The sequence below is a fragment of the Manacus vitellinus genome, unplaced genomic scaffold, assembly GCF_001715985.3.
Source record: "Manacus vitellinus isolate BGI_N305 unplaced genomic scaffold, ASM171598v3 scaffold_10_pilon, whole genome shotgun sequence".
Lineage (NCBI taxonomy): Eukaryota > Metazoa > Chordata > Aves > Passeriformes > Pipridae > Manacus > Manacus vitellinus.
The window spans coordinates 16,180,250-16,192,619 of record NW_021938838.1 but is presented as its reverse complement, the minus strand read 5'-3'; the positions used below and the strand labels follow the sequence as shown (position 1 = coordinate 16,192,619).

The following is a 12,370-nucleotide window of genomic DNA, read 5'->3' as shown; positions in this document are numbered from 1 at the left end:
GACAGGTCTGTGGTGTGCTTAGTCTGACCTATGCTCAATCCAGTCAGATAAAATAATAAATATTTGGGACTTGGCTAAAGCAGGGAGCTTTTCTACTCCAGAGAGCATTAAGCTTAGGCTGATAATGCCTCTTAAAAGCTTAAAATGTCAGTGATGTGTCTGGACTTGGGAAGAGATTTTTGTAAAAGTGACATTATGCACATATCCTCCAGATTCGATTCTCATCTTAGTCATGCTGGGGCAAAGACTGCACTGAAAGCATTTTGTGGGCTTGTCTCAGAAAGTGTGCTGTAACAAGCACTGCTTTAACTTACCAAATGTTTGCTGTGGGTCTGTGAATCATGAAGCTCATTTTTTTAAATTAAAAAACCCGAGTGACTTCTGCAGTTAGCACAAGTCTTCAACAAGTCTGAGCTTCAAAGCCATGTTTCTGCTGGAAATTTGCGGTGGAAACCTGTGGGGGTTAATGACAGAAAGACATGGATGATTGGACAGATCATCAATACTGCTATTTCACTGCTTAACAAAGAAGCATTGTACCAGTGTAGTTGTATTAGTACATTACAAATCTCTGCAGTGCCCTCTGAACAGGTAATCAGTAGATGCTGTAAAGCTTAGTTCTCTGTACATTATTTCCTGTCTAAATTCATAAATTGCTGTCATTTGTTGTTTTGTTTGTGGTTTGTTTTTTTTTTTTTAACAGCTACAGGAGTTTTGTTTCTGAAGATGCAGGCCCAAACACCCTGATTGCTACAGTTAATGCTGTTGACCCTGATGGAGATGGTGTGACATATGAGATTGTGTCTGGGAATCAGAAGGGAAACTTTGTTATTGACCCTAAGAAAGGTAATGATAGATTAGCTCTTTGCTGCTGCAGTAATGTTGATTCTGTTGTGTTGCACTTTGAATTTCACAGAATCACAGAACAGAACCACAGAATATTCTTGAGTTGGAAGGGACTGACAAGGATCATAGAGTCCAGCTCCTGGCCCTGCACAGACACCCCAACAATCCCACCCTGTCCCTCAGAGCATTGTCCAAACCCTCCTGGAGCTCTGGCAGCCTTGGGGCTGTGCCCACTGCCCTGGGGAGCCTGGGCAGTGCCCAACCACCCTCTGGGAGAAGAACCTTTTCCTGATATCCAACCAAACCCTGCCCTGACACAGCTCCAGCCATTCCCTTGGCTGATTTGGTCACAATTAGGTAGCTATTATAAAACTGAATGCTATCTTTGAAGCTTAATTTTAAAAAGTGCAGGGGAAGGATGCATAGACTCTCATTTAATGTTAAAAAAAGATATAATTTCCTGAAAGTTTTGTATGATTGATCCTCTTTACTTGTTCAGTGTTTGCTTTCAGTCTGTAACTTAATAGAACATTATTATAGGTAACAGGGAGCTTAATAGACAGTAACTTAATAAAGAATGTTATTGATAACAGTGTGACATCCCAAAATGTCAGACAAGGATCTGAATAGCATTTGATGTAGGAAACTGGACATTCTGGTTTTTAGATGAGGCTTCCCCCCCACCGTGTTTATGTCTGTCCTGATTACACGTGTGAGCAAACACTTTTTAGCCAAGTTTACTTTTGTTGTACTGACACAAAATGATGCATTTGTAGGTAGAATGACACTACCATTGTTTTATTTCAGTGAAGGCAAAAGTATATAAAATCTAAGCTAAAAAAATTACTTTTTATTTAAGGACAAAATCATTCCCATGACCATTGTTATTTAGCCAAGAACACTGCATGCATGTGAAAAAAAAGTGTGTGGATAATACTTTTCAGTTTAAGGCATTTGTTCTGAACTAGCAATTTTTTTCATCTTTTTCTTTTCAGCAGTCACATATTTTTAAAACATGAACAGGAAAAAAAAATCCCACCTCATTGGTGTTCTCATTAGAAAAAAATAAATAAAAAATTGCAGAAACACCCAACATACAAGTAGATTGGCATATCCCTTTAAATTAATAGGATTGATTTGCTGTTGATTGCTTGAAAAAAACAAAAGAGGATGTTTTGAGATTGAAACAGGCAAACAAACTGAAATCCCATTGAAGGCCTGACTTAACTTAATTAACTTCAGTTAAACTACTTTGTATTTTGAACTGCAATCAAAATTTGAACTTAGAGTTTTCAAAGCATAAGCATTGACTATATAGGAAGGCATAAGCTGCCCTAAGTTATTCTTTCTCTTTATTTCATGGAGTTCACTTAACATGAAATTTTAATTTCAATGCAGTCATGGTTTTGCAATATTAATGTGTAGATTCTGAAATGTTCCCAAAAATATGGTCTGCAGGTAATTTGGAAGTGTTGAAGTATAATCCTGAATTTATTGTGAACTCCTTTCTAATTTAAAAAGAGAGTTTCAGGTTCTGAGAGTTAAATTTCTTAAGATGCTTTGTCACCTGAAGAGGAACAGTGGTTTTGAAAGTGTCTAATTACCACAGCATTAAGATATCTGACACTTCTGAAAACCCTTTTTTTAAGTGCTCCAAGCATTTTAACATTTGACTGATAGCATCTCTTGGGATTAGCTCCATAGTTTTAATGTAGATAATCATGTATAGGTATGTTTATACCTTTTTGGAAATTAATTTTATAGTCTTTGAAACTTTATTTTAGGAACATGAGCATTTTTTCCGAGACACTTTTGGGCTTTAGCTGCTGAATAAACTACTAAAGGTTTATACAGTGATTTGCAGCAGTTCCTTTTCAGGGATGAAGTCAGGGGAATAGTCTGTACCCCCTTGGCAGAAATGTGAAGGTAAGGTGGAGATGTGTCAGAGATAAGGGCTGCAGCTAAAACAATACATCTGCAAGCAAATTGAGTGACACTGATGCTGTGACAATCCTCTGTTGTAATGGCAAGTACTGTTATTCCTGATGAATAACAGAAGTGATGGATGGATGATGGAGCAAAAGCACGACAGCTCCTCACTGCATGGTCTCTGTTTTTGTAGCACCTCTTTCCCTGACAGTGCCTTTACATCCCACCCAGCAGGGTGTAACATTTGAGGGAATTATCAGAGTAGCAAAATAGAGGTTTCTGAGGCTGTGCCTCTAAAGCAAATGCTGCTGTGACTGTGCTGCAGGAAGGCAAAGTTGAAGTAGTTTCAGTTGAGCTGTGGGTGGCAGCTGCAGCAGGAGGCTGTGGCACGTGTTTCATTGCAGTAATGATACAGCAGCAGAGCCAGGCTCACTGGTGGGGCAGGTGCAGGTAAAACACAACTCTACCACAATCCTTCTCTGTCTTTTTTTTTTTGTTTTATTTTCCATTTTTTGTACAGCAGGTAGATGAAAGCTGTTCTGTGCAGGTCAGCTGAGGTGTAGCAGCTATTGTCTCATTTAACTCTGTAGCCATACCTGCAGACAAACCTGTTGTGATGTCCAAATTTTGTTTTAATATCAGACTGCAGTAAAAACACCATAGTTAAATTAAACTGCAGCAGCCTTATGGTTTATTGGTGAATAGGCAAACCAGAATGGTTTGTTGTCATTCTTACTGGTGAGAATAATAATGGTAATTGGTTAATGTAGAAAAAAACCCCACAACCTGTTGTTTTTACAGGGCTAGTTAGACTTCGTTCAAGCCCGTTTCCTAAGCTGCAGGGGACAGAATATGTGCTTAATGTCACAGCTACTGATGATAATGCCTCTGGAGGGCCCCATCCCCTTACAAGTACAGCCCAGGTTGTTGTGAAAATTGATGATGTCAACAATAACAAACCTGTCTTTCAAAAGGTAAATATTTGCGGCTCATTCATTTGTGTTGTACTGTGTGTAAATGTTTATTTAATACTGTGTTGTCACTGCAAGTGTGCAGCAGATGAGCTGCTGGGAGGGTGCTCTGCTTCCCTCTCCTTTGAGTCCTGATGCCTCTGTCTTCTCCATCTTTTCCACCCCTCCCTAAGACCAGCAGGATTTGTCCTCCTCTTGTGTCCTGCTCTGGGAGCGCTGTGCTCCCTGAACCACCCCTCATCTCTGGCATTCCAGAACATGAGGCTGTGATGCACTTTTGGAGTTTCCATGTGACGTGTGAGCAGGAATCAATAGGGATGGCTGTCTGTGCAGTGGACCTGTTTCAGAATATTCCAAAGTACCTCTCCAAATTACATAGGCTTCCTTTCGTGGTCTGGAATGGATGAGAGAACATTGAGTGTTTTAGCTTAAATAGAAAAGTACTGTAAAAAATAAATGCTGTCATTTGTTTTCAGAATGCTAATTCATATTAAAGATCTGTTGTCTAAAAATTTTAGGTCTGATGCTGATGGCTCAAATGTTGATGGACAATGTTGCATATTTTGAAAAGTCAACAACTATTCATGTCAGTCTTGGAAATTCTCAGTAACCTCTCCTTGACCAAGTTACTTTGTGTAGAAATCCCTTTCTGACCAAAGCAATTCTGCAGTTTGGGCAAGTGTATGCCCTCTTTTTTTATTAGACTTTTGCTAATTTAGAAAAATATTTGCATTTGGAAGTAACTGCAGCTTTTTCTCCAAATATTTTCATTTGTTGGAGATGCTCAGTGGCCTCATGTTATGTGTGGTTCACGTAACCAGAAAATAGCAGGTGAAGTCTGTAAATTAATGATGGTACAGATAAAACATTAACAGCAATGCATGGGAATGGAAGTGTTGCTGAATTGTTTTTCCTTTTTTTCCTTCTCTGGTATATCTTTTTTATAGTAATTGCATGATAAGTCCTTGATTTTTCTGTTGTTTTTTTATTTTCTCTCCTGTCTTAGTGCCAGTATTATCGGGAACATGCTTCTGTCTTGGAAAACCAGCCTTCAGGGACAGTTGTACTGCAGGTTGAAGCCACTGATGCTGATGAAGGAGCCAATGGTATAGTGAAATATGGCTTGATGCACAGAGATGGTGTCCTACCAGCCTTTACTATTCATCCTGACACAGGTAAAAAAAAATGTCAGAACATTTAGAAACCACTTTGTAACACTGGTGGAAAAAAGGCTTAAATAAAATCAGACTTCATGCTTAGTTTTTTTGACAGCAGACAAAATATAAACTGTATTAACTGCATGAACAAGTATTCCATGAAACTAAGTTTCATACATGTCCACTACTGAACTAAAACTGATGTTTTCCCTGAAATGTGAAAATTCTGCTGTGTGAAGTAACTTGTGTGTTTTTGTAACTGGATTTAAAAAAACCCCAAACATTATCCTGCAACATTGCTAGTGGCATATAAATGATTTATCCAAGTGACAGTAGTCTTACAAACAGCAAAGGAATTTAGTCTTGCAAAGTTGAAAATAAGTTCAGGCTGAACTTTTGGAGGATGGAAGACATGAAACATTCCTCTGCCCTGTACTTACTGCTCTTCAAAAGAAATATTTCTTTAGAAACTCATTCTCTTAAAGTTAGTTTGGTTCTTATCTGCATTTTCTAAATTTATGTCCAGTTGTGTGTAAATGTAAGTGTAACTGAAGTTTGTATCTGCCTGAGCAGCACAGTGTCAGCTGCTGAAATTGTGAAATCTTGTCATTGGATCCTTGAACCCAAAGTTCATGTTACAGGTGTATTTAAACTTCTGCTTGTAGAAAACATCTACATGTAGAATATTTTCAAATGCCTAATATTTTAACTGTCTGGTATTTACTTTGTTTTCAGGAGTTCTGACAACTGTTCAGGTATTTGATCGAGAAAAACAGAGGGAATATCCCATCACTGTGACAGCAACAGATCAGGCAGCGGAACCACTCATTGGAATATGTCAGATAAATGTTGTCATCCTGGACCAAAATGACAATGACCCCAGATTTGAAAACACCCACTATGAATGTAATTGAGAGTCATTGGATAGAGTTTCGGTGCCCTGAGTGTGAGCTTGCCTGATGTCTCAGATTTTGGGGTTTTTGTTTTCTTCCTGGTGGTAGAATATGTGACAAACTAGGTGATTGCAGCCAGGGATGCTCTTACCTTAATTAGTTGCAGAACTGTTACTCTGTGTATTGTGATGTAACAAGTATGGTCTTGGCTCATAGGCCTTCCTTATGGGAAAATTCCTGGAAGCAATAGCCATGTCTTCCCTTACCTGAGGATACCAAGTGTCTGGTACTGCACAGGGATGGGGAACCTGTGATAACAGTGTGGGTGTGCAGTGCTGGGCATTAACTGTATCCTTGGTTTTCAGATCCAATAGATTTCTGTCATAACTTTTGATTGCATAGTTTTCCTTTTCCCATTTGAATTTCATAATTCTTCATTGTCTGTTGTTTTACCTCTCCTTGTTGGTTCTTCAGAAAAACCCTTCCTGTTTATGGAAGCACCCCAAGACATGTATAATATTAATAAAAAAATGAAGACTGACAATTCTCAATTAGTTTTACAATGCAAATCCTAGAAAGTAGTTTCTGACAATGTGGTCCTTCTGGTTTTATGCAAGAAATTAAAATTCAATTTAAGTATAATACAGAGCAATTAGTCCTTTATTAAAATACAATTTTAAAAATTATAAGAAATAAGAATTCTAGATTATAAATGTGATAACATGAAGTTCAAATGTGATCCACAGCTCTGGAGTGATAGCAGCCCTTTAAAATACTCAGTGCAATGTGTATGGCCATTGTTCCAAGGAAGATCAAGTTATAGCTTCCATACATTATTACTTTAGTATTTCTTCATGGCTAAATGAGATGTCCATGGTACTTCAGTGAATGAATGATGTGTTTGAAATATCCTTTCCTTACATTAGATTTCTTAAGAGAGGACACAAGAGTTGGGACCAGCTTCCTGCGTGTTGCGGCCCGGGACGATGACTACAGCTCAAATGCTGCCATCACATATTCCATAGCAAGTGAAGAACCAAATTACTTTCAGATTAATCCTACTACAGGCTGGGTGTTTGTGAACCAACCCATATCTCAGGTGTGGTGCTTGCTTTCCTTTCTAAGCTGATTATCTCAGTGTATCCTAGGAGGGACTGAGGCCATGAGTTCGTGTTGCCCCGTCATACTGAAGGATCAATACGCTGTGTTTAAATTAAACTTGAGTCTAAGGCTTTTAGCTCATGAGTTCATTGACTGTAAATTGCATATAAGCAAACCTTGCTTTCAGCTGGAAAGCAGCACTGTCTCTGAGGATCTGCTATTCCCGTTTCCCTAGCTTTGACATGCTAATTGGAGGGCTGGGATCATAAGCAGGGGAGCAGGAACCCAAGTGTAGGACTTCACCGTGTTAACAGGCAGTGAGTTAAGACACAAACCTGAGTGTGAAATTTTGGTCCTGATGCAGATTCCCTACTTGATTTATATTAGTTGTGGTGGACTAAGTGTAGCTATCCCTCAGGAAGATGAAGGCATAATGAATAAAATTGTTGCACGAAAGATTGATCAGTTTGACCATTTCTAAACATCTACACAAACAGTTTGAGGTTTTCAGAGTTCTAAAGTAATTTTTGTTAAAATGAAAATGTTATTGTAGATGCCAGTTTTTAAATACCTAACAGATATTTTTAATACTGAAATTTAACTTCTAAGTTACTGACACACAGTTTGGTGAAGATATGTCCTTTTAGTATGTTTTCTTTAGTGAATCTAAGAACCCTGTAGACCTAATAAAAACTTTTTATAGGTAAGCTAAGGGAACTCAGGGGCTTCACAAAGTGGGCTGTTTTGGTTCTGGTTAGAGTTTTTGTGAAATGTACTAAGGTGTATTGAGACACATATCAAAATATTCCAGCAATCTTCAGTAAAGCAAATAGCAGAATTTTCATCAACTTTACACCTATTTAATATTTTGAATTCAATTGAAGATATTTTTCTTCTGTGTAGATTTAAGTGTGCCTTTAATTTGACGTATCAATTTATTTTGGAGCCCTATTCAAAACCTGTAATGAAACCTTTTTTACTGTTCAGAGATCATCTATAATTCGAGAAGTTATTGCTACAGATGGAGGTAATAGGAGCACTAAAGTTGAACTTGCTGTAACTGTTACCAGTGCAAAAAACCAGCCTCCACAGTGGGAAAGAGACAGCTATGAAGTTGTTATTCCAGAGAATATTACACGAGATGCCTCAGTTTTGGTAAGAGTGGACAGAGTTGTTTGTCTGTCTGTAGCTCTAAGGCTTTAGAGTAAGTGAATGGTTTTTATTTGTTTAAATGTGAGCTTTTATAACAGTTTTGTGTTTTGTAGCTGAGTACCTGGGAGAGTCAAAACACAAAAGCTTTGGGAAATGTTGATGTACTTGCAGAAGTGTTGATTACACACACTTTTTGAACTGTGCAGACAATCAAAGCAACTTCTCCCCTTGGTGATCCCCGTGTGACTTACAACCTGGAGGAGGGACTTGTTCCAGAGACCAACATGCCAGTTCGCTTCTACCTGACTCCAAACAGACATGATGGTTCTGCTTCAGTCCTGGTAGCTGAGCCCCTGGACTATGAAACAACAAAGAGCTTTCTGCTGAGGGTTCGAGCACAGAACGTTGCTGCAGTTCCTCTGGCAGCGTTTACCACGGTCTACATTAATGTCACAGGTGTGTCGGCCCTTCGGGGATGTTACACCAGAATCGTGCACATTTTTTTTCTCTAATGCTTTATAGTTTTCTCTGTCTGTGCTCTTTTGGTGTTTCAGATGTCAATGACAATGTCCCATTCTTCACTTCATCCATCTATGAAGCCTCAGTAACAGAGGGAGCTGATGTTGGGACATTTGTCATTCAGGTGTCTGCCACTGACCTTGACCTTGGTCAGAATGGGGAGGTAAGGAGGGGGACCTACATCTGCCTTGATGAAGGGTGGAGAATAACTTCTGTATGAGCAATGGCTAAGTAGTCTGGGAGTCTTCAGCCTAGAAAAGGGAGGACTAATAGGGAAATGTAGAATGAAATAAAGTAGTTTATTACAAGCTTCTCTGTGTTGCCATGTGAAAAATGAAACTGAAACTAGTATGTGTGAGACAAAACAAATAGGAAATATTTATACAACCTGGAGTTTAGGTGAAGTACTTGCTATAGAATGCTCTGTTTTGGAAGGTCTACATAGGCCTAAAATGAGATTGGATAAATTAATGGAAGAAAAACCATGTTAAAAGCTTCTACGAGTTGTAAATCACTGGGGGTATTGCAAACTGAATCCTTACAAAATATGGCAAGTTAACACCTGAAGTGGAGATATTCCTTGCTGATTTAAAAAATTGAAAGTAGGTATATCCTTAGAACAAGAGTGCAAGCTGAGAGCAATCACAGAAACATATATATACATATATATATATATATATATATAATAGGGACTGGAACATGATCCACAATACTGAGCAAGTTCAAATCCAGCTCACCTGGGCTATTATATTAGTACTTGGGATCTTTAACTGAGTTTGAGTGCTGTTGCACAAGCACTGTGCAGACATGTACTAGTCAACTTGGGAATTTATTAGATAAGACAGATTTATTTCCTTTACAGATCACCAGTCAACATGCAAGGAAGTTAATTGACTTCAGATTGCTCAAGATGCAGTTTTACCAGGCTTTCTTGGCCCTGATCGAGTTCTCAGGCACAAGACTGTTCTTCCTCTCCCTGTATACTTATTTAACTGTGAACTTTCCATAGATTAACAACTTCTGTTTAATCCTTTAGATAACTTACTCCCTGTTACATGACAGTGGCAGAGACTACGCCCATTTTCGCTTGGACTCCCAGACAGGCTCAATATACACGGCCTCGGTGTTTGACAGAGAGAAGAAGGGCTCCTACCTTCTAGAAGTCAAGTCAGTGGATGGCTCTGAATCAGCCAGACCTGGAAAACATGGGAAACCAAACTCTGGTAAGAGACATGTCTGCAACAAGCGTGATATTTATTACCTGGATTGGTCTCTGAAGTGCAAGATCAAATGTTACTTTCCTTTTTTTCAAATCTACTTGTGAAAGAGTAACAGTTGGTTTGGTTTCAGGATGGTTTTTTTTTTTACTGTTTGTGCAACAGTTGTGTCACAGCTGGGAGATAAATTTTATCTGCAAGCAAGTTTTTTGTTCTGAAATTAAAGGAAAACTTGAGCTTCATATTTAGAGTGTAGAGAGAATTTCCTGGCTAGTAAAGATGCACCTGTTATCTGTACAATGCAGATCTTTGGGCAGTGGAAGTGTTTCTCAAAGCACTGCATATGGTACTGTATTCAGTTAAAAGTAGTTATGAAGTAGAAACGTTCAAGATAGAAAATCCCTTTCTTGATTGATCTCCCTGTTTAAATAACAACTTAAAATTTTGTGGCTTCGGGACAAAAAGTTATGACTAAAAACTGTACAACGGCCGTATTAGGCATCAATTATTCATGTATTATCTGTTTAAACAAATTGGATGTGACATTCATTTGATATCCAAGTGCTTTTGAGTAATGTTGGTATATATATGGTCCATAACCCTAAGGGTTTGCTTCTGTATTGTCTGCATATTTGTCTTCATTTAATGTGCAGCGAGACAGGTTAAGGAATCGTAGCTGACAGAAGTGGCACAGCTGAGGGTTTTAATCTCTCGTTCCTCGTGTCTCTAGACACGGCCTATGTGCGTGTTTCCATCAGTGATGTGAATGACAACGAGCCTGTCTTTGCTCAAAGTGTCTATGAAGTAAATGTGGATGAAGACCAGGACGTGGGCTCCACTGTTGTCACAGTCAGTGCTAATGATGAAGATGAAGGTAAAGTATTGAGATTCCCCATGGCTGTGTCTAAAATATTCATGAGTTAATTTCAGGATACCGAGACATATTTAGTGGTGTTAGGAAGGGAAATGTCTTTTTGTCTCTAGATTTTAAAACTTCTTTTAGGTGTGAGCTGATCAGGCATGAACATCAGTTCGTAAGGGAGCCGTGAGGTGTAATCTCTTATTTCAGGAGACATACATTAATGTGGGATGATATGGAATAATTTCTGTGCCAGAAAATACAGATTCATTATAGATCATATCATTTTCTTACAAATGGGTGCCAGGATAAACGTCCTGATTAACTAGAATAAATCAGACTTAATTTCAGTGAGATTCATTTGCTTTCTCAATGGGCAGTGTAGTTGTTCTTTTGCTTTTTCTTCTGAACAGTCTCTTATTTGAATCTAGACTTCCTAAATGCATGTGATGAATCTTAACTATATAACTATATTGTTTTATCCACAAATCAGTCAGAAATTCAACCACAGGTCATGTAAAAGTAAGTACACAGCCAGTGCTCATAAATGAGAGAGGGAACAGTACAGACTTGCATCTTTTGGCTGTGGGGCATCACTCATTTGACTCCACTGTATGGTGAAGCCCTACTTTTTTGTTGCACAAGTCCCAAAGGACTGTTCTGTCAGTATGTTTGTGAAGTAGAAGTAAATCCTGACTGCACTGGATTGCTCACCCACTCTGTAGGAGGCTGAGGCAAATGTGCCAAAGATGTACTGAAAAAGGATTTACCTACTCAAGGAACTATTAGTTTGTTACTTAGGCTGTCTGTAAATCTACTCTATAGTGTTGGACAGGTGACCTGATATGATGGATATATTGCACTTTATTTCTGTCCTCTTAATACAGTAAAAGCAGAATTATTATGTCATGGCAAAGACGCATTTTATAATTAGAGACATACCAGAGTTGAAAATGCTGATAAGTAATCTGACATAGCTGCATGTTTTAAAAGACCACAAAACCATAATACCACAAATCAGCTATTGTATAGTTTGTACTTCATCTCAACATGCCATGCTTCAGTCTGCTTCCAGGAATGTGTGTTTTCTGACCCTGTTGGTAATTGACAGGAACAAATGCTAAATTACGGTATCAGATCACAGCTGGAAACACGGGAGGAGTCCTTGATGTCGATCCAGAAACAGGAGCCATTTTTATTGCCCAACCACTGGACTATGAAGAAACAAAAATGTATGAGATCCACTTGTTGGCCTCTGATGGGAAATGGGAAGATTACGCTGTTATCATCATCAATGTCATGAATAAAAATGATGAGGCTCCGGTTTTCTCTATCAATGAATACTATGGAAGTATAATTGAGGAACTGGATGCATTACCAGTCTTTGTACTTCAGGTAGTGTATTCAGTTTCAGAGACTATGATATTTCAATGAAAGTGCACAGATTACTGTGGGACAATTATGGGACAATAATCTAGCACATATGTATTCATGAAGTTTAGTTTTACTGAGGTTTTTTGTCACTGGAAGAGGAGAAGTGGACTTTTAGAGAAAAAAACAGTTACAAAGACAGTAGGAGAAACAAGATGGATCATTTATGATCCTAAAGAGCAAATAATTAGCATTTTAAAGTAGCTATCAGAATAGCATATTTAAATTACCTCTATGCATATGAAAAATAGAATATTATTTTAGTACTAGAATATCTACATTGTTGTTGTAGTGC

At 38.3% G+C, this 12,370-nt stretch overlaps 1 protein-coding gene across 1 annotated transcript in view; it reads left to right on the top strand.

Annotated features, from left to right (window-relative positions):
• The window catches only part of LOC103766311 (neural-cadherin-like), a 64,149-nt gene that overhangs the window by 27,898 nt on the left and 23,881 nt on the right, over positions 1-12,370 (top strand). Inside the window, exons 7-17 of the mRNA XM_018086248.3 lie at positions 704-846; positions 3,577-3,749; positions 4,753-4,921; positions 5,639-5,809; positions 6,723-6,895; positions 7,885-8,052; positions 8,256-8,505; positions 8,604-8,731; positions 9,605-9,791; positions 10,516-10,659; positions 11,756-12,039. Of these exons, the coding sequence (XP_017941737.2) occupies positions 704-846; positions 3,577-3,749; positions 4,753-4,921; positions 5,639-5,809; positions 6,723-6,895; positions 7,885-8,052; positions 8,256-8,505; positions 8,604-8,731; positions 9,605-9,791; positions 10,516-10,659; positions 11,756-12,039 (1,990 nt within the window). The remainder of the gene's footprint in view (positions 1-703; positions 847-3,576; positions 3,750-4,752; positions 4,922-5,638; positions 5,810-6,722; positions 6,896-7,884; positions 8,053-8,255; positions 8,506-8,603; positions 8,732-9,604; positions 9,792-10,515; positions 10,660-11,755; positions 12,040-12,370) is intronic.